We start from the raw sequence: 27634 nt of genomic DNA, 5'->3' as shown, positions 1-27634 counted from the left end.
TAAGAGGCCAGGCCTCAGAGATGCGGTTAGAGCACCTCGTGACGATACTGGCTGTCTGAACTGATGTGTTCTTCTCCGGAGAGAATAAACCTGGTTTCCTGCCTTCCAGTCTCCAGCGCCTGCCTCTTCATTGATTAATATTTTGTGGGTTAAAGAGGCGATACCGCCGGGCAAATATTGATCGTCCATTGACCTTAGTTTTAACAATTGGCGTCCCAAGCGTGGGGCCCATCAGTGACTCGTGGATCCAGTGGGAGAGGTCCTGACGACAGAGTGAACGACTGCAACGATCGGGAGAGCTCTTGCCCAATAGACCCTCGTCTGGCAGCCGATCATCCGAACTTCACTGGCTCCGAACAGACCTCTCTCGAGTGATCTACTGTCCTGACTGGGAACCACCAGGAGTGCCGCGAGGAATACGAGAAAAGGAGGACGATCGGGCGCTGGATTCGGAAGATAAGAAACTGTCCATACGGTCCGGGTAAGGCCGTGTAGACACGACGAATTGCGAAATAGTTGTTTAATTGTTCAGAAAATACTAGTATTACTCTTTGTTGACCTATTTGGAGATTCACTGTCTGCAAACGGAGAAACAGTAGGCTCTTTCTCTTTGCAAACAGTGAAGGATAAGTAACGCAGCCAGCGTGCCTATCTTTCTCCCCCACTGATTGATTATTTATTCACGAATTGTTTTCGGGAGATTCCCTCTCCCACACTGATTAACTGTTTTTTAACCCCGAGCTACTGTCCGCGGATTGTTTTCTGGAGATTCTCTGTCTACAAACAGGAAAGAACAGGTTCCCCTTTGCAGATAGTGAAAGGGTAGAGGACGCAGACCTTTGCGGATCTACTTATTCTCCCCACTGGTCGTTTATTTATTGTTTTGATATTGGTTCATGAGGTATTCACTGCCTGCAAACAACGTAGAATAGAAATATTCTGTCTAGTCTTTGCACGCAGTGATAAGATAGGCAGTGCTGACTTTTTGTCCTCTTCGCGAGCCGTCATGTCTGTCTTCTCCCCACTGGTCGATAGTTGGTTCAGCCCGGACCGTTTATTAGAGGTGGATCATCTAGCTCCGCTGGAAGGCACCCCTAATAAAGACATGTTCATAAACTATGGATTAGTTACCATAGCCTATAGTAAACTGTGGCACAGGTATACCAAAGAAAATCAAGAGAAACAGTGGCCACTGATAGGATCCTTCGATCTTGATAAAATAGAAACGTTAGAAATAGCCCTTCGTAATAATAAGACAACGCCTATTATGCTCGACAGTCTCGGTATGTGGCGCAAAGAAGCAATGCAACAAAAGAAAAGAGACGAGGACAGAGCAGGTAAAGGAATATATCGACAGGACAACCCCAGGACACAACGACCCGAAAGTAATCCCCCGACACTGCGCACAGGGCGACCAGACTTAGGGCAAAACCAATGTGCTTTTTGTAAATATGCCGGGCACTGGAAAGCCCAATGTCCGACTCTACTGAACGAGAGTAGGAGCAGAGGGCCGACAGGAATAACAGGCCGGCAGAAAGGGAAAAGGCGCGAGACAAAGATGAATCAGACTGACATGGACAGGCCAGATAGAACCACCACGTTCGATTATGCCCGATGGCACAGATTTCGCCAGGCCGATTTCAGCGACATGTTCGAGTCCTCATAGATCAAACAACGCTAAGACGGGAAACCCAGTCTAGCTCTAAATTAACCACGACAAACCCCGAATAAAGCAAAAAGAATAATGTACACACGTGATCAAGCATTCTTACGTTTAGCCAAGTAGGGAAAAGTTTAGGGTATTTCGAGGTAAGGGTTACACAAGTATCCTCCGCCGAGAGGACTAGGGATATTGCCAATGTTTGAAAACCTACTACCTCCTTTTTCCGCATCCTTATAGGCATATAACTAAAAGCTGCCCCATTGCTCTCCAATTGACACCAACGGTTTGTCTCAGCCTGGAAACGTACTTGCTAAAGTGACTCGAAAGAAAACCTCTGTGAACATTAGCCCGACTAGGTTAGTTCATGACCAGTTGCCAAAGGCGTACGTGCATACAATCAAAGCCACCAGAAAAAAGGCAGCCAACGAATAAAAAGATAAGAAACAGGTAAAAAGAACTCAGAACAATAAGTATGCGCAGCATACAGAAAAAGATAATTATGGCCAATAACTGTTTTATGTTTACTGTTTTATGTTTGTCTTGGGTCTTTGTATATAGTACTTGTACTGTCTCCCCGTCTGAGTTTGTGTGTACGTGATGCATGAATCTACGTCATCCCTCTGCCTGTGTTTTCGTGTTACTTAACTTCTGTTATCAGAAGCTTTAGCATGAAACAAAGGAAGGAATGGGAAAACGAAATAAGTAGGCCACTGATGAACATGAACTTTTATTTAACATAACGAGCAAGAAACAATAACAATACGTAATAATAACACCTATTAATGCCCTAACAGGAAACGTTAGAAACAAGAACGGTAAACTGTAGAAAATTAAAGTCAGCAGAACATCCGCCCCCCCCCCACTCTGGAAACTTCCAAGGTGGGGCAGGGTTGCGGCTACGCCCAGCCGGCAGCAACCCATATAAGGCGGGTCCTGCTGCCAACAGTCAGCCAGGAAATCGTAACATAGGGTGGAGCCGGAGGAGAGACAGGGGCCAGCGGGACCCAGCCAGGGGATCGCCTTGACCACACTGGAGAGTTGTAGGGGGGGGAATGTCTATGTCCTCGACCCTCCCCTCTCTCTCCCAGTCCGGCCGCGGTGGCACGTGATAGTTGCAGATAGTCCCGCCACATGCTCCCCCGGTCCGGCCACCAATGGCCGGGGACTGGGGCCAACTGGATCCGGCTGCAGCCGATGAGCCAAGGAACCCGTTCATGGGGCCAGAGCAAGGGGCGTCCGGCCGACATCCACCGGAAGCCCGGCCCAGAGACGGACGGGACACTTCTTTCTTTTCTCCCCCGTAATGGCAGCAGCAACACGCCAGGCGCCACTTCTTTCTTGAATAATGGCTGCGACAACTCGGGGGGGGGGGGGGGGGATGTCTTGTACATACCTCCGCGAAAATTAGTCCAGGTCGGGCTGGGAGGGAGAGGCGACGCGGACGAGCCTCTCCCACCTCCACGGATAGGAGGCTTCCCAGCCCCAGTCCGGCCATCACAAATACCTCTGCAGAAATTTGTCCAGGTTGGGCTGGGAGGGAGAGGCGACGCGGACGAGCCTCTCCCACCTCCACGGGTAGGAGGCTTCCCAGCCCCCGGCCCGGCACCGAAATCCTCCAGCCGGGCGCCGCCAATACTTGCGCAGCACCGAACATGCAACGGTGCCCATACTTGCGCAGCACCGAACACACAACGGCGGCGCCCATACTTGCGCAGCACCGAACATGCAACGGTGCCCATACTTGCACAGCACCGAATATGCACCGCAGGTGGCCATACTTCCGCAGCACTGGACATGGGACTTGAGGAACACGGGATGTGGAGTGGCCATCATGCATGCCCATGAAAGAGAGCAGCGTGGGGTGCACCGGGAGAGGGAGACGGCGCAAACGAGTCTCCCTCGCCCCCCCAGGTGGGGGCGCCACAGCTGCACCCTAGCCGAATGTCCTGCTCCTACGACACAGAGTTCCTTTTCTTTCACTCCAAAAAGTCTCCTCCACTCTTGCAGACTCGACGAAGGGCGGCTGCTGCAGGGCCTCAAAATGGCGTCTGGGCCCCCTTGAAGGCGGGTCTAGGCCGCTAGAGTAACTTTGACCAGCAATGTAACTCGGACGCTTGTCCACCGGGGCACGAGCCCCCACCTCCGACAGCATCCCCACAGCCTTGAAGATTCTACAAAAGTCCCAGGAGCCCTCGGCCCCTGCCGGCTCCCGGCGAGGAACGACTGCCTTGGTCGCTAACGAAAATAACCAAGACATAGCCACCCCTTCTGTTAGCACGAGTGTTTGAACTGCCGAAGAGGACTCTGGTCCAACCGCCGGTTATGGGAAACATTTTGTCTCTGATGCTACTTCCGGACTAGCCCGGCCCCGCCCAAAATGGCGCCGGGATCAATGAGAACTTGCGAACGCCTCGTGGTGTTTTTTTTAGCTAAAAAGACTCGATGTTCTGAAATATGTATATGATCCTTTGTACACTTGACGAAAAAGAGGGAGGGTTCACTCGACGAACATGTAAAAGGGTCCCGTGAAAAATGTTTTTTTCAAATGTACAATTTATTATGATGTTTATTGTAGCCGATACATAACCTCGCTTACGACACACACCCACGGTATACATATAGGAAATTTGATTGCAACTAGTCCAACTGTACTGCCAACTATGAAATGAATGCCCCTTGATCCCTCAACTATCGATAGACATTTTAGTTCCCTGCAAATGAATGAATAAGCCTTTTTAATATTTTTAATATTCCCAATACTGCAAAATAACCCCCCTACTGTACGCACTTTAGCCATTGCCGTGCCCGGCCAAATACGATTGCACTGTCATATCTACATGCTGAACGATTGTGCAAATAAAGGTTTTCTGAACTATGAAATGGGTATTGCATGCTTTTTTTCTTTTGAAAAATGTGGGGTCAGCGGGAGAGTTTTTTTGTGCACCCTGCTTTGTTCTTTTTTTAAGGTTATTAGAAGATGGTTGCTCAGCTCCAGAGGGAGGATCGAATCTAAGACACGATACTCTGCCTCCAAGTATGCGACTGGCTCTGGAACTAACGCATGGAGAAGGACCTCGACTTCTGAGGACGGGTAAAGTGAAGCGGTGTAAATGATAGAACGTTATGAAGGTACGACACTCAAAGGTACTAGGGAACAGAGTTGGCCGAAGAGCTGGTATGCCTTAGACCATCACAGCATTGGAAAAGATTTAAGGGCCCCGATAGCTAGATACATCTACCAACTAGATACCCCGCACTAAGAGCCCCTGATTTTTAACGTTTCCCTACACGCGACCTATAAGGACACACTGCCCCATTTCCCCCCCCCCCCTGGCTTCAGAAACCAAAACCCCAGGGATTCTATCCCGAGGAGACAAGACGAGTATGAGGTAAGTAAAGAACTTTCATACCCATGCATTTGATATGCCCGAATGTTGTCACCCTCCCTTCCCCTCTTTTCCTCCCTCTACAGGTTACACCAGAAATTACGACCAAGGTATGGTGAAAATCTGAAGCCTCGCCATGTCGGATACATGAAGCGGACCAACGCTGCAAGGTGGCACCTAAGCACACCCACCAACTGCTCTTGTAACGAAAGAGCTAATAAGTTGTATAATATGATAAAACACGGTCACCCCTAATCCGTGCTGTGCGAATGGACACGTGTCACGTATGCCTGAAACTATGAGAACATATTTTTGTGCGACTGAGGCGCTGACTTGACTGGTCGGCGGACCGAGAGTGCGAGAAGTGCGATACAATGGTGTCTTTTACTCAATGCATGCCCCCTCTACCCTGCCTAATGCTCGTCCGTCCCAAACTGCATGCTTTCGAAATTCTAACACGGACCCGTAATGTCTTATGTTGTGTAGTGCGCTGAATAGCCTATCTTAATACACGGCCACTCCCCATGTCGCACGTGTACTATTTAGCCTATTGTTGCACATCTCTCTCTCTCTCTCTCTCTCTCTCTCTCTCTCTCCCCCCCTCCACACTCTCACTCTTCCGAACGACTAGCACCAAAATTGGCAAACCACCACCCCTAGTGCACTCCCCAATTGGCTCCAAATACCGCAAGTATTTGCACAAAATTTGTCTTAAATATAATCACCCTGATGCCGTGTCACTACCTCTCCTTCCTGCTAAATATTGATGAAACCTAGAATTGGCCAAACGGGAAAGGACAGGTAAGACGACTAAGGTTCCCTAATCTGGCCCATAATAAGGGAACTACATGTCAGTGGCTTCTAAAAAAAAATTGCCTCAGGATAATGCGACCTTCCCCATCCCGAATTGTCGCAATCCCCGAACAGTAAAAAGTGATCGAAACATCCCCGTCTTCCCAGAACCCCCTCAGTTTTGTATCAGCTGCCCCGGACGAGAGTTTTAAAAATGTCCCTCACCCCCTGTTGTAAGAAATAAGAGGCGACTTACAACTAACACGGGCCAGCCGTTGTTCCTAGAAATGATCTGTTGGTGAGCAAGCTACGGAGTTTTAGAATTCGAGAAATGTCACTGAACGCTTACCAACTGAACTGTGGCCTTCTGCTAAATAACACCCTTATGACACAAAGCAAGACGATAGTCCCTAACCACAGTTTGCTATGTCCCTAGTTGTTTCCATAAGACCCCGGTTTTTAATAAAGTAATAAGGTTGTAAGAGGCTATGTAGGAACTAGACTGATGTTTGCGAAGTTAAAGATTAGGCCGAAATGAAGAAATCGTTGCAATTAACCCTGTTGAAAGTAAAATGTTTAGCTGAAAGGTAGGATGCATTTATAGAATGGAAAATTGTTTAGCCTACGTTCGTCCCTCAGAAAGATACCCATCAGACCATGGTGATCGCACGTTGCACTTTTTCGAAAAATATAAAGCCCTGGAGAACGGTATAGCTTTGTAAGGTTCGTACTAGGAAGGTGGGTCTCAGTCAGAAGAACTGACGTAACTGTAATACACAAAATGCGATGAATAGGTACCAGATTTCGTACCACGACAATGAATGTAACGCCAACAAGCACCAAAGAAATAGTTACGAAGGAAAGTTATAGGAAATCCAACAAGCCCATCATCAATTATTTATATGATGGTTGTGAACCCCAATGTAACGGATGTTTCTTATTTGCTTGGAGCTGGGAGAGAAATAGACTTATGTGATTACCTTCTTCTGCCAATTCTCTAAAGACTGTCTTTTCAAACTCATTTAAGGGTACCGCTGTCGGAGGAAAGAGAGACCGGATGTGGGAGCACGTGGCCTGACTACAGATCGTGGAACATCTGCGACATTGGCCAAGGCGAGACCGCGACAGAAAGGAGTTGCAGGACGAGGCACTGTTTCCGACAAAATGAGAGGAAAGGGCTGACCTGATGCCCCTGCTCAATGTTCAACGTGTGCCGAAAAGTCCCCGCTCTCTGAATTCGGTCATGAGCCCGCCTACCTGAAATTTTCCGCCCCCCTGGTCTGTTCCCGATTTGGCCCTGCTCCATCCCCCCTTTTTCTCCGACCTACCCTATGGACTACTTACACACACTCTTCTTCCACCTGAACTTTTTGACAATCGACTCCAAAGGACACAGGGCGAAAAGGACCTTTGTGACCAGGAAAGCGAGGAAAAGGTCATGCCCTGCAACGCGGAGCTCAGAAGAGAGCTGGACTCATCGCTCCACCGTGCCAACAGAAGACGACAAAGAATGCTGAGAACTCACTAATAACGGTCCATGACAATAGGACCTCCCCTTCGAACAATGGCGCCTCTGATTATTGTTTTTACTACGTCTCATTTCTCTCCCAGCCACCATTGTATTGATCATGCTCCAACTAAAAATTAACAGAACTTGCATATGTAATAACCTATCAGTTCACATTCCGAATGACTACAAGTATCTATGAAATGTACTCAATGATCACACTACAGAATCGTTTTGTCCGATATTGCATTACTATGACCTTCCTGCAAACGAGTTTATCGATAGACCCGCCTCCTAAGACGAAATATTTTAAATGTAATGTTTATAGCTTCTTCACCCATTTCTTTACTTATGACCGCCACAGTAGACATGGATAGGAAATAGGCCAGCAAGATGTCTTGGGTATGTTAAAGGGAGGACTGTGGAAAATTAGTACGGTTTGGTAAACATTATCTGCGCCATCTTGCCTTTTTCCCCGGATGCCACACTTTTTTTCGTGTGCACCCGCCATTTTAGGTGCCTCGATCAGAACCACCCTCTGCACGCCACTGGCCCCCAGCATAGCCCTTCGCCCTCGCAAAGCCCGCACGCTGACAACCCCCACACTCGCATGCCTTGGGTCATAAACCCCCCTTCAACGCAGCTCTGCCTCAGAACCCCATCCTGTTCCCAGCGCGACACCTTCCCTCATTCCTTTCATGGTCCCAGGCCCTTTGATACAAACCCCCTTTCCTGTGTGCCCGTCTGTCTTCCTCTTTCCCAGGCCGACACCTAGCTCTGCCGATACTGTTTTTTGCCCCTCCCCGTACAGTAGAAAGCTTCCCTCATCAAAGGACCCCCGAGTTGATCAAAGCCCCCACCCTATGAGATCCGATCAAACCCCCACATTCCGTGAATCGGCGGAATGTCCAGCTGCGCGATAATCATCACCTGTTGTGACCGGGGTGGGGACTTCAACTGTAAATGTGTGTGGGAACGGGCCTGTAGGGGAGATTCAGAGGATGTCCTTTCATACTTCAAAGCATTACAAGACTGTGTTACCCGCAATAAAATTCATTTAACTGTGTATAAGAGGCCAGGCCTCAGAGATGCGGTTAGAGCACCTCGTGACGATACTGGCTGTCTGAACTGATGTGTTCTCCTCCGGAGAGAATAAACCTTGTTTCCTGCCTTCCAGTCTCCAGCGCCTGCCTCTTCATTGATTAATATTTTGTGGGTTAAAGAGGCGATACCGCCGGGCAGATATTGATTGTCCATTGACCTTAGTTTTAACAACATCACAGTACCATTTTCTCCACCGGGGAGGAGGGCGGGCGCTTATGACTATAGCAGAGATACCCCTACTACAGAACTGGAGTTACAGGTAAGAAACTACTACTTCTGTAGTAGGGGATCTCTGTGTATAGTCATAATCTAGTGAATAGAATGGCAAGCCCATCCAAAAAACAACCAGGCGGTGGAGAAAAGCAGACAACACCACAGATTTCGCATCGAAGCCTGCCCAACCTGAGCATCTGCTCTGGCATCAGAATCCAGACAGTAATGCTTAGCAAAGGTGTGGACCGACATTCAAGTGGCCGCCCTGCAGATCTCTGCAATGGGAACATTTCGAAGCAAAGCTATTGTAGCTGCTTTGCCCTGGTAGAATGAGCCTTAGGCTTACCCCCTAAGGTCTTATTCGCTTTCTGATAACAGAGCTGGATACATGACACAATCCACCTAGAGATGGACTGCTTTGAAGTAGCCACCCCAGTCCTAACCGACCCATAGTTGACAATTGGTCGGATCTACGAATATCCTTGGTCTTATCCAGATCGAATTTCAATACCCTCCTGACATCCAGGGAATGAAGAGACCGTTATTCTGGAGTGGAAGGATTCTGGAAAAATGTTGGTAAAGTTATAGTCTGATTAACTTGAAAATCAGAAATCACCTTGGGAGCAGCTCGTCAGCAGCTGACTCGACTACGGAAACGCCCTCTACGCCGGAGCCCCGTCCAAACTTATCAACAGACTCCAAAGAATCCAGAACGCCTCCGCATGCCTGATCCTCAACGTCCCACTCTGAGACCACATCACCCCGCACCTGAGAGCCCTGCACTGGCTCCCTGTCGACAAAATAATCACATTCAAACTCATGATCCACGCACACAAGGCACGCTACAACACCGGCCCAGCCTACCTCAACGACAGACTCTCCTTCTACGAACCCAACAGGAAACTCCGCTCCGCCGACCTATCCCTGGCCGCCGTCCCGCGCATCCACAGAACCACTTCCGGGTGCAGATCCTTCTCCCACCGCGCTGCCAAGACCTGGAACGCCCTCCCCCTCCTCCTACGACAGACCGCAGACCTCCCGGCATTCAGAAGACTGCTCAAGACCTGGCTCTTCGACCACTAGCTGCAGCTCCCCACCACCCCCCAGCGCCTTGAGACCCTAGCAGGTTAGCAGTGCGCTTTATAAATTCCCCGATTGATTGATTGGGAAGGAACTTAGGGTGAGTACGCATAACAACCTTAGCAGCATGAAACACAGTATAAGGTTCCTGGCAACACAATGCCTGAATATCACTCACTCTGCGGGCCGATGTAATGGCCACGAGGAACGCCGCCTTCCAAGACAGGTGCTGCAGTGAAGCCTTGTGAATAGGCTCAAAAGGCTCCTTCATCAGCCTGGACAGCACCACATTCAGTTCTCGCGAAGGAAGCCGAACAGGAGGGAACACCTTCTTCAACCCTTCCAAAAAATCCTTAATCACAGGAATCTGGAAGAAGGACATCTGCGAAGGGCATTTCCTGTAAGCAGTCAATGCAGCCAGATGAACCTTAATGGAATGGAAATTAAGGCCAGATTAAGCTAGATGCAAAAGGTATGGAAGGATGACATCCTCCTTGCAGGTCATAGGATCATAGTTCTTAGACATAAACCAGATGCAGAATCTCTTCCATTTGTAAGCATAAGAGGTCCTCGTAGATGGCCTCTTGGCCTCCTTCAATATGTCCATGCAATCCTCAGGAAGATTTAAGTGACCATATTGCACTATCTCAGGAGCCATGCCGCCAAACTCAACGATGAGAGGTTGGGGTGCACCATTTGCCCCCCCCGAACTTCGTGAGAAGGACCGGCTGACACGGCAGCCACCGATGAGGCAGGATCGACCGGTGAAGCAGGTCCGTGAACCACCACTGCCTGGACCATTCCGGAGCAATGAGGATTAGACGCGCCCGGGACTGGGCCAGCTTGATGAGCACCGCCGGAATCAGGGGAATGGGTGGAAAAGCGTACAGAAAGCTGTTCGACCAGCTGATCCATAACGCGTTCCCCAGAGTCCCCGGTTGGTAATACCTCGAGGCGAAGTCGCGGAATTTGCCGTTTTCAGCAGTGGCGAACAGATCTACGTCTGGAGTGCCCCACATGGCGAAGATGTCGTCGTTTATGACCCACTCGTGGTTTTCTTGAAGCAACCTGCTGAGGGCGTCTGCCTGAACATTCTGCACACCAGGCAGATGAGTAGCCGATATCGTCAGTCCTCTGGCTAGCAGCCAGTGCCAGATCGCCTGCGCCTCCTGTGACAGTGTGCACGATCTTGAGCCCCCCTGCTTGTTGAGGTAATACATCATGGTCATATTGTCCGTCTGTACAAGCAAGGAGTTGGTCTGGAAGGACGGAAGAAAGGCCTTCAGTGCCAAGTGAACAGCTCTGAGTTCCAAGAAATTGATGTGATACGTGGACTCCGCCGGAGACCACGTCCCTTGGATCTGTAGATGGTTTAAATGTGCTCCCCAGCCCAGGAGTGACGCATCCGTCACGATAGTCTGAGTCGGGATATCCTTGTGGAAAGGAACCCTTCTGAGGAGATTCTCCGCCGAGCACCACCATCTCAGGGACTGTTGGGCGTGAAGGGACAACTGGATCCTGTCGTCCCAGCCCCCTTTTCTCTGGTCCCACTGATCCTCCAAACATTCCTGCAGTGGCCTCATGTGTAGGCGCGCATGTGGAGTGAGGAAGATACAAGAGGCCATCGACCCCAGTAGAAAAGACACCGTCCTCACTGTTGTAGATGGAGCAGCTATGAGAGCCTGAGCCTTCCGAAGGAGCGATAAGCGCCTCTCATCCGACGGAGACACGCTTGCTGACAGCGTATTGATGGAGGCTCCCAAGTACTGCAGGCACTGGACCGGAATCGGAACAGACTTAGACATGTTTATGTGCAACCCCAGCTGATTCAGCAGGACGGCCATCCTGTTGAAGTGCAATTGTGCTTCCTGGAAGGTGGAGGCCTTTATCAACCAGTTGTCCAGGTAAGGGTAGACAAACACCTTGTTCTTTCGCAGGTGCGCTGCTATCACAGCCATGCATTTTGAAAAAGTCCTGGGTGCAGACTTAAGTCCAAACGGTAGTATGGTGTACTGATAGTGATTGGTGCCGACGAGGAAGCGCAGGAACTTCCGGTGTTTCCGTGCAATGGGCACATGGAAGTACGCATCTTGCAGGTCTATCGCGCAAAGCCAGTCTCCCCTTTGCAGCGGAGGATAAATCTGGTGCAAAGACAGCATTCAAAACTTTTCCCTGCGAATTCACTTGTTTGCTTGTCGCAAATCCAGAATGGGCCTGAACTCGTTTTTGTCCTTCTTCGGTACTAGGAAGAAGCGTGAGTAAAGACCCTTTCCCCTTTGAGACAGAGGGACGTCTTCTATCACCCTTTTTCTTAACAGGGTATCGGACTCCGCCTGGAGGTCACGCAGCTGGAACAACCGGTGGAATTGCTGGAGGCGGACTGGTGAACCGAAGACTGTATCCATTGCAAACAATATTCAGCACCCACTTGTCTTGAGTAATGTTTTCCACTCTGCCAGGTAATGTTGGATGCTTCCCCCCACCGGAGCGGGTAACGGATTAAGGGGAAGAAGCACCTCAGGGCCTAGACCCAGCAGGGCCTTTGGTCGCGGATGAAGACTGCTGACCACCTCGGCCCCTCAGGCGCTTTTGGAACGGTCGCCGCTGGAACTGCTGCTGCTGCTGCTGTCCAGCCTGTCGACCTTGCCCTTAGTCTTGCATCCCCCGTACCTTCTCTGGAACAAGCGGAAGGTCTTTTTCTGTTCCTTCGGCTTCTCCAACCCGACCGCCGTCAGGGTTTCCGCCTCGGCCTTCATGCGGGCCATCTCTTCGTCCGCATGTTTACCGAAGAGGGTCTCGCCAGAAAAGGGTAGGTTGGCAACCCTCTGCTGCACCTCGGGCTTCAAGGATATAAGACTGAGCCAGGCGTGGCGTCTCAGGTTGACCCCATGGCAGTACTCGTGGGCTGCCAAGAGGGAGGAATCCGCAGCCGAGCTTATCACCTGGTATGAGGCCATCAGTCCTTCATTAAGGATCTCCTGGAAATCCTCCGTTATCCCGAGCGAGGAGTTCCACGAACCGTGGTAGGGACTCCCATAGAGACCGATCGTAGCGTCCCAACAGCGCGGAGGCACTCGCGGCCTTCATTGAAGTGGAGGCCGTCCCGTGGACATTCCTGCCTGCAGAATCCATCCAGCAGCTCTCCTTGTCAGGAGGCACTGCAGATCACGGGGTGGTGGCGTGCTGTTTCCTCGCTGCCGTCACAATCACCGAGTCCGGTGCAGGATCCAAACGAAGAAACACTGGGTCCGAGTCAGGGGCACTATATTTCTTCTGCAGCCTGGAAGGCGCCGATTTCGTAGCCGCCGGGGTGAGGAATAGCTCCATGGCAGGTTCCACTAGCTCTGGCACCAACGGCAACAAAGGGCGAGATAACTGTTTCTTGTGCAGAGTCTCGAAAATGACGGAAGGCAATGGCGCGGGCACCTTGAGCGTGATGCCCAGCTTAGCTACCCCTCTCAGCAACACCTCCTGTAAGGAGACAATGTCGTCTATTGGAGACACCCTCATCCGAGGGGAATCCGTCAGGGTAGGTGACTAGTCCCAGGCACTGGACGAATCCGTGTGGCGGGATCTTGACTGGTCCCTCCTGTGGCGCCGTCTGGACCTCATAGAAGAGCGATGGCGACTCCTAGATCTATCTCCGTCCTGGCCTTAGAACGCCTCCTGGACGACTATGATCTCCTCCTTGACGATGATCTCCTTCTCGAAGTCGCGAGTGTCTTTTCGCCGTCGCCGAGCGTCTTTTCGACGTCCCCGAACGTCTTCTCGACGTAGACGATGTAAGTCGTCTCTACGTCGACGAGGTTCGTCGTCTCGACGTCGAAGATAGTCTTCTCGACGACGATGATCCTCTCGACGTCGATGTTCTCCGTCTCGACGGCGAACGGCGGTGTCGCCTCGACGGCGAGCGCCGACGCCTTCTGGATCCCCCTCGACGTCGACGATGGCTCCACGACGAAGCAGTCCTTGACGTCGACCTTGTCGGAGGCCTCGACGTCAATCCCCTCGACGTCCAACGTCAACGTCGCTTTGACCCAGAGCCCTGGGGAGACGGGGAGCAGACTGTGGTCATTCCTCTCGACGCCGAGGCTATCGATGCCGACGGAGACCGGTGGCGTTTTCTGGCCTTCTCCTTACTGGGGAGCCCCCCAGAGGCGACGCACGGGCAGAGGAAGGAGCCCCTTCCTGCCCAGACCCACCTTGACCTTGCTGTCTTCTTTGCTCCAATCCTTGGAGCCTGGTCTTCTCCCTGACCTTCAGGGTCCTCTTGGGGAACTGCAAGCAGATCTCACAAGCCTCAGGGACATGAGAAGAAGGGACACACAGGATACACACCCTGTGTGGATCTGATTTTGCCTTCTTACTGGCACACTCAGGACATTTATCAAATAAGGCAGGCATATTTGATAAACGAGCAGCCAAAATTACCAGAAAACTCCAGCAAAGTGAAGAAGAAGCAAATATACGTAGAGTGAACACACTAACACTTTAAAAGTGCCAAAAAGTACACAAAACACCCAGACAGGGAGAGCTCAATGCTCCAGGGTCCTGCTAGCAGGAGCCGGAAAAAAGAACTGAAAGTAAAAGGAGTGGGATGTGCATGCTGGGATACCAAGGGTCTCTGGAAAGTTCCTTAAAGGCAAGGTATCCCTTTTCCAGACACATAATGGCAGCCTATGGAGGCTTGTCTGTCCATCCATTCCTCTCTATCATCCCAAGGATTTGGTGAAGGGAGGAGAGTTTCTCTGTGGGTGAAACTTGCCAGATTGTGTTGAATGCGTTATTGGTGTAATATCCTTGGCATTTCTAGTTGAAGTACTGGACAGTGTAGACTTGTAGGTGCAGGCTGCATTACTGTCTTGAATTTTCTCTTAAGTGTCTATGCAGGACTGCAATGAAGACAGCTTAAGAGATTATTTTTGATTGCTCCGGGATCCACGAACATGGGTGGGACTACTCACTGGATTATGACTATACACAGAGATCCCCTACTACAGAAATGCCTGGTACAGTGCGGGTTTCTGAGCCTCTATGCTGGATTCCTCTCATTAGTATCAATAAAGTCAAACACCTACAGTGATATGGGGTCTCCTGTGCTCTGCATGCACACAATACAGTTTAGCAGAGGCCTTGTCTCAATTGCATGACAAGAAGCATGGAAATGCACTGGTGATTCTTCCTCCAGGGAGGTCACATAGATGGATTCAAAACAAAGCACAGCCCATAGGTTGCAGTAGTGTCTACATGGGTTGCAAAGGATCATAAAATGGATACAAGAAAATGGTTAGAATAATCTAAAACCATTCTAAGCACATTTCATACCATCATTTGTAACTTCTCCTCTTTAATCTTAGAGAAGGGGAACACCAATATGCAAATCTATCTAGGTTCTGCTCCAACGGGAACAGTCTGCCCAACACGATTAGGACAAAGACCCTCTGACTGAGAACACAAGCCACTCTAGACGTGTTTGGCTTCACAGAGCCTCCTGGACGCAGGGGATGTGGCTAGCAATTCCAGAAGGACAGTAACTTCTGAGGTGGGGCAAAGTCTGTGGCCCACAGAAATTAATTAGATTGAGATTAATTCAAGTGTTCTGTCCATCAGTTTGTTATTCTCATTAGCAGAGAAGAGGCGGGATCCAGTATACCATGAACTATGGAAAAATTCAGAGGAGAGTGCGCAACCACATACACACCCTCATACATACACAGTACTAAACGTACAACATTCTTTAACTGTTTTGAGAAGAATATATGATTCCACAACTTAGGGGCAGAAGGGACAATAGGAGAGTGCTAAGCCATAATACTAGAAGACTTCTGAGCCAAAAAGCTTAAAATCCTCATAGAAGTTTTGTAACAGTGCTTGGTCCTACATTACTGAGAGGAAGGATGTACACAATGATTTGTACAAAACAAACGTAAGAAACACAGTACCTTAAGCCCTCATTGGGGGGGGGGGTCTAAGGGGGAGGGAGGGTCAGCTTATTGGCCCGACAGGCCAGCGAAGTCTATGACCTCCACTGTTACATTTACAGGTACCAGCCTATTTGATGGGAATCTCTAGATTTTCAGAGCAACATCCGCTGCATCCTTTCCTCTCAAGGCTGATGGGTTTGTCGACCAGGCACCATGTTTATAGCTCCCACTCAGTAAACCTTTTTATTTTAAGAACAAACACTTAAAGTCGGAGTTTTTTTATGAAGACCAAAAAACAGGAATCAGTGTCACTGACACGTAGGAACATCGAGATATTTCTCTTCCTCAGAACGCCATGCTGCGCATGGCAGTCCACCACATGGAAAACCAGGGATAGTCACTGCATCCTAAATTGTTAAACTGGCTGTGAGATCAAATATTTCTGAGGGCAGAGCGAACTGACGCTCAAAAGTTGCAATACCGTTTTCCCCACCTCTAAATAGTATTGGGGAATCCATAATTTTACAGAGCTCGTGAACCACAATTTAGGGTAGTTCACATGCTCTACCAAACTCTAAATTAAATAGCTTATCTCAGCACTGTTGCAAGTCTGCTGAATTTTAAGGGCCTATTTTATGAAAGGTAGTTGGGAGGTATTGGGTACCACCGTAGGTATACCTCAAAGTGTATACTTGAGGTATACTCACTTCCCCTGGGGGAATTCTAATAGTCCCCTTTTTGCAGTGTATGAGTTACTCAACTGTACATTAAAAGCATTTATAACTGGGGCCTCAAACACCATAATTGGTAAACCTAAATATCCACAATTCAAAACATGACCATACAATCTTATAAAAGAAGGAGAATAAGTAAGGAGGAGCATGAGAGATTGGATTAGGAGCAAGGTATGTGAGAAGAGAAGCAGAGATCCAAGGACCAGCAATGAAATGTTTGTATGTCAAACTTTGGTGCGCCCCATATTTTGGATACACTGAACAACGTAGAAAAATGACCACTATATACACTGGAAAATCATTATCAGGTTTATTATCTAGGAAGACCACACACCCAACCCCATGAAAATGTTGCAAGGTCAGTTAAGTAACAAATCTTAAATTCTGAGTCTGCAATTCTCTATGATTGGAATGTGGAATAAAGACAGCGCACCTGTGGAAGTGAAACTTTTTGAAAGTCCTACAGCCTACTTTAGTCAAAATATATTACAACTGACATATATGCACTTACCTTAAAGCTCTGGATGGATGACGACTTCCCAGCGTTACGCAATGTGTCATTCACCCATTTTACAATGAGATCATCATTCGCTTTCTGGCCATCGCCAAGGTCTGACAGAACGTTCAATGTGTACCTGAATTAAAGTGAACGAAAAACAAATCTGAGAACCGAAGTTCATGAAGGAACAGTAGGAGAGAAGTTCTCGAGTGTTGGGGGAAAGAAAGGCACGATAGCAAGAAAGAATGTAGTTGTGACAAAATACTAAAGGGATTAACTGAGCTTTACGGAATCAAAATGACAACAATATTTTTACAACATATAGGCTACTTCTTGGATTGTGTTCTTCCTTTTGTAGAAATTCAAGAATTGATGAAACAGAAGCAACAATAATTACTATTTTTATCACTTGGGATGCCACTAATCTCACTTCCCACAGTTTGATTATTATGCAGCAGAAGAGGGATAGGAGGATGAAGTTAAGACAAAAGGTCTAAAAATACACTTATATAACCCGAATCTTTGGAGGGTACTATTAATTACCGTAAACAATGTCTAGCCAACAAGTCCAGTATAATCACCCGAAGGGACATATACAAGCAAATCCCATAAGGATCAACATATTCAAATATATATATACTAGATGGAGATATTTGTAACTGCATCACACTGATATGAATAGGAGCATATGCTGCTGGCAAAAAGACGAAGGCCTAAGAAATCTTGAGACAAACTTATTTAATGTTGGCTAGGAGGGTTCACAACTACACCAAAAGCGGTGTTGAATGCCTCACAACGTATTTAGGTACCAACTCAGCAACATGGTACTCCAAGATTCTTCTTTCTCAGTCAAACAGCATTATCCAAATATATGACCTGCCAATGCCTGGACACAAGATCACGAACAGGTCAATAAAGCATCCCTAGTTGTTACTGTATGTGAGCTCTTCTAATCTGACCATGCATATGATAGAGAGTTATTTGCTAAACAGAAATGCGGAAAAAAACACCAGTCTGTGGAGGTACATATGTCCACACAAGGCATATTATCTCATGATGCCACACATGAGCTCTTACTTTGAATAGAATTACCACCAATACCTTCAAGGATAGGCGCAATAGCCACAAATTAACTAACTTTCACGCTAACAACTAGCACACAGCGAGGCTTAATTGTTGGCCACACAAATTATATATTTGTAAGTGCTTCTTTTAGACTCATACCGAACGCTAGATGCCTAAGACTGGGTCAACTACCCATCTACTTTGGTAGGATATGGGACTCCAGTGGTTCTCGTCACATACTCTCCTGCCCTAAAGGATTTATCAGACAAAAAAAAACCACATGAAGTGCACAAAGCAACCCGAGGTGGATTAAGCATTGCAGCTGGGCTTTATAAATACGGTGCATGAGGAGAACATTCCTAGAACACCTAGAATGGCCAGAGGTGAAACTCCACAGTTCGAGCAGAAACAATCTGCAGTAGCTATGTCAACACAATTACCACAAGGTTGACACAAAATTCGAGCTTTAAAAGGACTTGGATCAGAAAGGTTCAACAAATGTAGAAGTCATCTTCACAATTAGTCTGCCACACTTAATCTTCAGTGACTAACAGCATTGCTATGCACTAATGCTCACAAGAGGTTCTAGTTCAGAGACCATAAGAGTTAGAAATCACTAGGACTACATGAATGTAGGCAATAAGGCCCTAATGTGGATAAGATAGGCTGGCAAGTTGACCTGGGAGACTGATCTGTGGCATGGCAAATGGTGTCTGGATTTTGATCATGGGATGGAAAATGTATGGACAGGAGACCATATAAAGTCCTTTAGGAAATTAGGAACGGAATTTGGCTTGCATGGTGGAAGATCTTGGGTTTGCGATGGGGGTTCGAATGCTGAATAACATGGCCTTTTAGTAGTCAAAAGAGATATAGCAAGGCACTGGAAATCATCTGAAGAGCTCAAAATAACAGAACGGATGCATGGAACTGTCCTCCATTAATCATACCTTGACTACCAATGGAAAAATACAAAGATTTAGTAGCCCAGCGCTTCAGACAAACACCAATCATGATATGTTGCTCATGGCTTACCTATTTATGCTTGTATGTATTCCACCATGATTGTTGACAATGGTTATGGTAAACAATCTATGCCACCTAGGGTATATCATGTTATATTGTCAATTTGTACTAATAGCCAATATAATTTTTTTGAAACGACAAAATCTCTGACATTGATAACTAAAACTCGGGGTTTCACTCTTCCAAGTCTTCTCTAAATGGTGTTTTTGGTTTAGCCTAGAGTATCCCGTGTCTCTACTTGAGATGTATAAGACATTTCCAAACTGAGGGGGAAGAGAGGATGGACATAAATTACCCAATCCTCACTCAAGATGCAAAATGTTTGTTAAAATGAAGCATCTCTTTCAGGAGGAAGTTTTCATACACTGTCATGTTGTGTATAACTAGGTTGTAGCATTAGACTGAGGTGGTGTGTGTGGCTGCAGTGGTTTTTGAAGCTATCAGCAGAACGTAATGTTTCTCCTTTGCATATGTGCTTAAGAAGTATAAATTGAAAGGCAGCCATTGCAACTTCCTAGGCTCTTTTAGAATGTTTGTTATAGTTTTACATGGAACTCTATATCTGCATGTTTATATTGAGTTGCATACTCAATGTTATCAGATGACCAAAGAAAATAACTAGTTTCTTATTAAAGTCATCTGTCCTGTACAAATAATGCATTCATTGCCTCCTTACATCTAATATGGATATACCTTTGGTGGCATTCATCTGCGGAAATGTTTCTACAATACCATGATTTCAATCTCTTCCACTTAAGAGGAACACAATCTTATAGTCGATAGTTCACCAAACTGAACAATGCACTACTGTTAACAATTCAAGCAACCAGACATGAATTCATGAGCCTGACCACTAACTTCATTGATTTGGGATTCACATACTAATTTTCTGCCAGCAATGGACTGGTGTCAAGAGCAAACTTGTAAGGATAATAGATAAATTCCATGCCATAATTTCCAACATTTTCATTACGAGGTCACTGTCAGTAGCACACTCCTGGTAAATTGATGTTTGCTTCTGGAAATATGTTAATGTCTACTATGTGGGATAAGCAATTAGTTGCTGGGGGTCTGTGTCCACCTTCAGGAAAGTCTCTACCCGGCTCAGAGTCCATTCAGGATTTCTTCAACTGATTGTGAATCAGAGGGAAGACAATTTGTAAGTGTTACTATTCTGAATTTCTGTGTTGTGACCAATTTGTTGAACGGTTTGCATGTCTAGATTTGGTCAGAGTTAAGTTCACCACAGGGCCCTTTCCATCAACTGCACCTTTTCTATAGCTCCCATGTCTACGAAACCCTTGATCTCCTTTAATTGAGATGCAAAATGCTTGTGTTAACATTTTGAAATTAAGTGGGGAGTTGTTTGGAGTCATGTAAAACAACAGTGTAATCAAGTTACTGTAAATGGCACTTATTTGTGAACATTCATTCATATACAGTCTTATGGGAAATATCTCAATACTGTCCGCGACTGTGGATGAGTCATAGATTTGTGGAACTAGAATCTCTTATGATTCAACCTTTACCACTTCCTTTAGTAAGAATACAAACCAATGTAACAGGTAGCACCGCAGACCATGTCTATCTGCATGTGTGGTCTTGGGCCTGAAATTACGCTGGCCAGAGAGATGTCTTTTAGAGGTGGTGCCTGTTCTGTGCTACACTGAAAGCTCTCAGACTTAACTGACACAGTTTAATTTAATACATCACCTATATTTGAAACAGAGTGGCGTACTATTAAAAGACCTGTTTTGAATTTGTGCAGATAGTCTTAGCTATAAAGGTCTTTAAAACCAGACCCGAGGCACTTTGCATTGCTTACATCTTAGCCTAGCTCCCTTACGCAATTTTTCGGGTCCCTCTTTATATCTATTGAAGGGGAGGCTCTGAGAGTTGTGGTCTGAAAACCACAACTTCCTGGTTACGGACCTAGACGTTAATGGATCCAGTCTTGCCAAATAAAGCATCAGTATGGCAGGGTGCTTAGGATTTCTATTTTTGAATCATTAGGTTTTAGGTTGTTTTGCTTTAGCTGTACTCCCTGGCTCTGAGAAATGGTTGAAAAATGGTGTGCAACATAGCTGCACTTACATGCCGTTTGGCATAGGAGTTCAAATAAAGATGGTAGGAGCATTGAGGGACTTAGCCAATGTTTAATAGCAGTGGAGTGGCGAATAGGTTGAGCTCTCTGGGACTATTGGTCACTTAGCTGTGAGATGAACTTTGAGAGAGCCAACAGGTTTCAGCCGCCTTCAGAGTGCATGATCTGAAACAGATTATCGGATCATTTTAGTTGGGAGGAAACATCTTTTCTGCTATCGCCAACTGCTGGAGGAGGGAGTCTTATTGTACCATATAAGTCTGGCGACTGGCCACTGTTGGTTTGGTGGCTATTTAGTAAGCGTGGTCAAGAGGTGTGTGCATTTGTTAGTAACATGGCAGATCTCATGATGTTATTGCCCTTCTGGAAGGAGACATGATTTGCAGTAGGGAGGTCATGCAGAACAGAGCTACCTGCTATTATCCTCCTCCAACATGTTCTGTATTCCATCACAGATGCTAGATTACTCGGTTTATGGATCAAAGGTAAAGTATAGTAAGGAGAAGCCATTGATATACAAAAGGGTGTTAAACAGAATTAATCAAACTAATACAATACCCACAAAGTGGAGGGATTGCCTCTTAAAATGTGTTTTTCAATGTCCAAATACTTCATTAAAAAGTGTCTGATTACCTTCTCATTATTTGCCAAACCACTGCCAACGTCAAGGTTTGATTTCCATCATTTAAATCCTGTCCGCCAATGCCTACCAGTGAGAATTTGGCTGGTTTCCCCAATTCCACAGCATAGTTGCAATTTTCAAGCTACAAAAAAATGTGTATCATTATTTTTATAATTTTATTATTAAAATCAACAAAGTAAAAAGAAAAAAACTAGGCTGCATTTCATGTGTATATTAACACATTAAAGGAAAAGTATATTTGAATGCAGATATTAAAATTTGCCGTAGGAAACGATAACAAATTACTTACCTTAACAACAATACTTCAAAGCAGTAACTAACATTTTAGATAGATCTAAATGGTTCAAATAAAACGTACTACCCAAAAGAGCATCTCGACAACTAAGGCAACAATTTTTGTTTTTTGTAGATGTCAGAAGATTATGGGCATTTATATGCAGTTTTGTAAACATAATTGGTATGAAAGACATTCTTAAATGAGACTATGCGCAGATGGGACTACACTGCATTTCATATCACTATAAAATTGATTGCAGCTAAATACAAAGTATGCACAAGAGGCATTTTGAAAAAGGCTATATCTTTTCTATATATCATGATGCTTAAAGCAGTGCAAAAAGCAGTGAACATAAAAATTGGATAAAACCAAGGAGTAACACCACTGCACAAACAACTTTGTCAGGTTTGCCAACTACGACAATGATGAAGAAGGATTATATAAATTAGTACAGATTGCAAATGCAAAGACCTCAGCGTTGCAAAACTGCCCTGTAACGTTTAGCATAGAAAGAAGGGTTCATGTTTAGGGCTGACCTAGAAACCGCTTTAGTAATCTCACCAGCCTCACCTTTTGCATGGGTCCACTTCAGTGAATGGCTAGCATTATTGTCAGTGACAGCATGTTGCTTGAACCCATCCATCTAATACATAACACTCTACATTTCTAGGCTATCCCAGATTTCAATGCAGTTTAAGTGTTTTTAATTTATTTGTGCTACGGGTCATTTTTTCCTGATTTACGTTTGCAAACATGAGTACACAAACTTTATGCAGCATCATTTGTACTTTTACTCCTTTAATGTCTATGACAAAGGTTATAAAAAATAAAATACATTGTGGAATGGTGAAGACCAGACCTATTGTCCTGGACAATGCCCGTTTATGTAATCGGTGACAGCTCATTGCACAGGATCTGCCCTATTGTTGTGCTGTAATGTTTAACTGGAGCCACCACTAAAGCTGAAGCATTATGATAAGCGGCAAAGGAGCACCAAGTTGTTTAAAATGTACAAACAGAGCTACTTCATTACATGTCGTTTCCGATTATCACTGCTCAACCCTTTCTTTGGCATGGTCATGGCATACATCTTTGTGGGTTTCCCCTTTCGTGTCCTGTCTACACTAAAAGAATTGAACAATTGGTTGTAGGTCCTATACATGTACATCTAGGAAATATGGACTGCAACTGAAGTCCACAGACACTGAAGGTGCTACTGCACAGTATATATAGGAAGGTGGGGGAATGGAGTTTCTCGTTATTGCTGTGGGTGTCAAATTTTGAATTCTGTTGGTTTTGTGCCAAGTTGTTTGTGTCCACTGTAGTGTTACACAATTGTGTTGTAGAGCTGTGCAACAAATTGGTGTGCCCTTTTGTTGCAATGAGGTGTCATTTTGAGTTGTGGTGAGTTCTACAAGGATGTTTATTTGTGTTGCTATGTTAGTATTGAGCTGTGATGTACTGTTATGCAGTTTACAAATGTTTTGTGTTGTAGGGTGTTCTGGTGGATTAGTGTGGCTATACTGTTGTGCTTGGGATAGTGTAGTGTTATGTTTTTGTACAGTTGAGTTTTACTGATCCAAATACTGCATTGGTGTGGTGGCGATTGTACACACGGGTAGCCCTGCGCGGGAGTGCGATTCAATTACTCCCCTGTCTTCAGAACACGGTCTATGTACCCAGGGACATAGTGCATGGACTGTCAATTGACTTGACAAAGAATACATAAATGAAGGACTTGGAAAATAGCAAAAAACGTATGAAGACAACAAGTTACTTACCTGTAACTTTGGTTCCCCAATATTGGTAACTTTCATAGATTCCCATGCTTTTGTATCATTCCCAGTCGTCGGAACGGGAGTCTCGGTAACAAAATAAAATAGCAGTAGGTACAAAAGAGGAAGAAAAAGGCCTAGGCCTCATTCCCTTTTATAGCATATCCGCCTCTTTTTGTAAAAGAGACCAAACTAAGCATCAACCAATCAGAAGAGCCTCACCCCATAGAACCCTCCTGAAGGAACCTTAGAGCCTCAGATTTTCGTAGCCGTTGTGTAACAGTCACCTCATCTGCTGAAGGCTGAGCTTTCCTCGGGGAGGTGGGTGGGCGCATGGCAATCTATGAAAGTTACCAATACTGGGGAACCAAAGTTACAGGTAACTTGTTTTCTTGCCCCAGTATTGGAAATGTCATAGATTCCCATGCTTTTGTATCAGAGTAGCAAGCAGTCAGTAATAAAACACATTTTGTGACATAAACATACATTGCAATAGCCATCAGTACATGAGATAAACAAAATGTGCAGAAAAGGAAGGTGGGATAGAAAGGAAAGCTCACCAATTAGTGGAAGAGGTTCCTCAGGACTGCCTGGCCCACAGCCATGTCGTCCTGTGTCAAGGATTCCAGGCAGTAATGCTTTGTAAAGGTGTGCATGCTGCTCCAAGTCGCAGCCCTACAAATGTCTCTGATGTGCACTCCCGCGAAGAGAGCTGTCGAAGAAGCCACCAATCTTGTGGAATGCGCTCTAATTCTGCTGGTTAGCGGCTTACCCGCTGTCGAATGGCAATGGATAATGCCACTGGAAATCCATCTCGCAATACTTTGTTTTGAAAGAGGGAGGCCCTTGCGAGGACCACCAAAAGTAATGAACAATTGGGAAGATTTACGAAATCCTTTGGTGCGATCCAAATAAAATGTTAAGCATCGTTGTACATCCAGAGAATGCAGTGACCTCTATGCTGGTGTTGAAGGGTGAGGAAAGAAAGATTTAAGAATAACTGGCTCATTCAGGTGAAAGTCTGAGGGCACCTTTGGTATGAACCTCTGATTAGTTCTTAAGATTACTGTATTCCTTTTGAATTGGAGAAACGGTACCTGAATTGTGAGAGCCTGCAACTCCCCAATGCGTCTCGCCGATGTGAGGGCAAGAAGGAGAGCCAATTTCCTTGAAAGGAATTTCATGTCCATTCGATGTATTGGTTCAAATGGGTCTTTCATGAGCTGTGTGAGGACCAAATTCAGTTGCCAAGTAGGAGGCGGAGGTCTCACTGGGGAATAGACACGGAATAATCCTTTAAGAAACTGTTTAATTATCCTAGAAGACCAAAGAGAAGGTCCAGACACAGAACGTCTGTACCGAGAAATCGCTGCCAAGTGAACTTTTATGGATGAATGGGCCAGTTCTGTCTTAGCTAAGGACAAAAGATAAGGCAGAAGTTGATGAGGTTGAGAAGAGAAAGGGTCAACACCTTCTTTCCTGCACCAAATGCAAAATCTTTTCCATTTGAAACTGTATGTCTTTTTCGTGGAAGGAGCTCTAGCCTGGGAGAGAACCTCTCATTTTATTTGAGATGGAAAGGTTCATGAATTCTCGCTGCTCAGGAGCCATGCTGTCAGGTGCAATGAAGCTGGATCCGGATGCCAAATTTGCCCCTCGGACATTGAGAAGGTCCGGAATGGTTCGCAAGGGAAGAGGAGGAACAAGCGACAACAGATGGAGTTCCGTGAACCAGAACTGTCTCGGCCAAGCAGGGGCTATCAAGATCATCTTGCATGGGTCCACCTTGAGTTTCCTGATAAATCTGGGGATCATTGGAATGGGGGGAAAGGCGTAAACAAATGTCCCTGACCAGGCTATCGAAAGTGCATTCCCCAATGATCCTTGATGGTGAAGCCTGCTTGCATAAGACCGCCATTTCTTGTTGGTCGGTGTGGCAAATAGATCTATTGAAGGCTTGCCCCACTGTTGGAAAACCTTGTCCAGAACTCGCTGGTTCAGTTCCCACTCGTGACTGACTGAGGATAGCCTGCTTAGTCTGTCGGCATTTTCGTTTAAGATTCCTGGCAGATGTTCCGCCTGCAGTGAAATCCCGTGAAAGATCGCCCATTACCAGATTTCTTGAGCTTCCTGAGATAACGGAAGAGACCTGGTTCCTCCTTTGTTTATGTAATGCATGGCCGTGGTGTTGTCCGACGTTCTGAGGTGACCAATGTCCACTGACATGCAGATCCTGCAGTACTGCCCCCCAGCCGTCCAATGACGGATCCGTCGTCACAACCTGAGGAGATGGATCGCTTACGAAGGATAGACCTTGGGATAAGTTCTCCTGCTTTGTCCACCACAAGGCAGCTTTTCTCATGGCCGAGGTGATGGTCACTTTGTCGAACGAACCATGAATTTGTCTCCACTGGATGTCCAGCTGCTCCTGAAGAGGACGCATCTTCAATCTGCAATGTGGAATCAGAGGAATGCATGAAGAGATCACTCCTAGCAGAGATTTGTAACTGCGTACTGAAAGATCCCTTCTTCTTCTTCTTAAGGCTAGCGACATGGTTTGCAGTTTTTTCCTGCCTTTTCAAGGTTGGGAAAGCTCTTTTGAGATTCGAGTCCAAGATGGCCCCCAGGAAGCGTGCAGTCCTGGACGGAACCAGAGATGATTTCTCCTTGTTTAGAGTGAGACCCAAATTCTGAAAAAGGTTTGTACATGCGTCGACCGCTTCCCTCGCGGCCCCCCTGGACGGAGCCCTCAGCAACAAGTCGTCCAGGTAAGGGAAGACTTGAAAGTGATTCTTCCGTAGAAACGCTGCAACTGGTGCCAGCACCTTGGTGAAGATTCTTGGGGCTGAGCGAAAACCAAAGGGTAATACCCTGAACTGAAAGTGGCTCTTGGCTACTGTAAATCGTAGAAACCTTCTGTGTGCCGGGTGAATTGATATGTGAAAGTACACATCTTCAAGATCGAGCGTGGCCATGAAATCCCCTGGATTGATGAGACGTAGTATGTCTTGAAGTGTGACTATCCGGAAAGACAGGGAGATGAGATCGGTGTTGAGCTCCCCGAGATCTAATATGGGGCGCCATTTCTCTAGCGTCTTCCTTATCAAGAAGAACCTGGAATAGAATCCTTCTCCTATTTGAGCGGAGGGTACCGGCTCTATAGCACCTTTCAGGAGCATCTGATGAACTTCGAGCCGCAGAAGACGCAGATGTTTCGATGGGATGGCAGCCGAGGGCTTGGATGATGGGATTTGTGTAAATTCCAAAGTATGGCCCTTTCATATGATGTTTAGCACCCAACGGTCTGATGTTATCTTGGACCAATTCTGAAGGTATTGAGATACCCTGCCTCCTACTGATGATCATGCGGAGGTGGGCACAGTAGGAAGAGCCAGGAGGCTGCTATTGCCTCTTGAACGTATCAGGTCCTTGGCGAGCTTGCTTTCCTCTATTATTAGATCTTGAAAAATTCGAGGATTGGCCTAGTCTTTGCTGATAAGGCTGGCGGTACTGTTGCGAACCTGATCCATACGATGAGTACCGTTACTGCTGGTAAGAGCCTCTGTACGTGGTACTCTTGCCTCTGGAACGTCTGAATGGAGCTTTACGGTACTGAAGCGTACCCAGAGACTTAGCTGTCTCTGTGTTTTTTTTAATATCCTGGAGAGTGTCATCTATAAACTTCCCAAACAGGTAGATTCAGGATCTTATTCTGGATTTCCGGTCTGAACCAAGTCGTCTTGAGCCATCCCTGGTGACGAACGACTGCAGCACCCGCCATTGAAGGAAAGGCTATTGTGGCAATGTCAATGGCACATTCTCTAATTTCCATTGACGTTGCT

The 27634-nt window shown here is 46.5% G+C and overlaps 1 protein-coding gene across 2 annotated transcripts in view; it reads right to left on the bottom strand.

The window, feature by feature from the left end:
• The window catches only part of PLS3 (plastin 3), a 440804-nt gene that overhangs the window by 21868 nt on the left and 391302 nt on the right, over positions 1-27634 (bottom strand). For both annotated transcript variants that reach the window (XM_078688533.1, XM_078688534.1), the window contains exons 13-14: positions 21731-21861; positions 16915-17038 (exon numbers count right to left, since the gene is read on the bottom strand). In XM_078688533.1, coding sequence (XP_078544659.1) covers positions 16915-17038; positions 21731-21861 — 255 coding nt within the window. The remainder of the gene's footprint in view (positions 1-16914; positions 17039-21730; positions 21862-27634) is intronic.

This window comes from Lissotriton helveticus, chromosome 4_1, assembly GCF_964261635.1.
Source record: "Lissotriton helveticus chromosome 4_1, aLisHel1.1, whole genome shotgun sequence".
NCBI lineage: Eukaryota > Metazoa > Chordata > Amphibia > Caudata > Salamandridae > Lissotriton > Lissotriton helveticus.
Note: the sequence above shows the minus strand (reverse complement) of the source record. Positions and strands in the feature narration are given on the sequence as shown.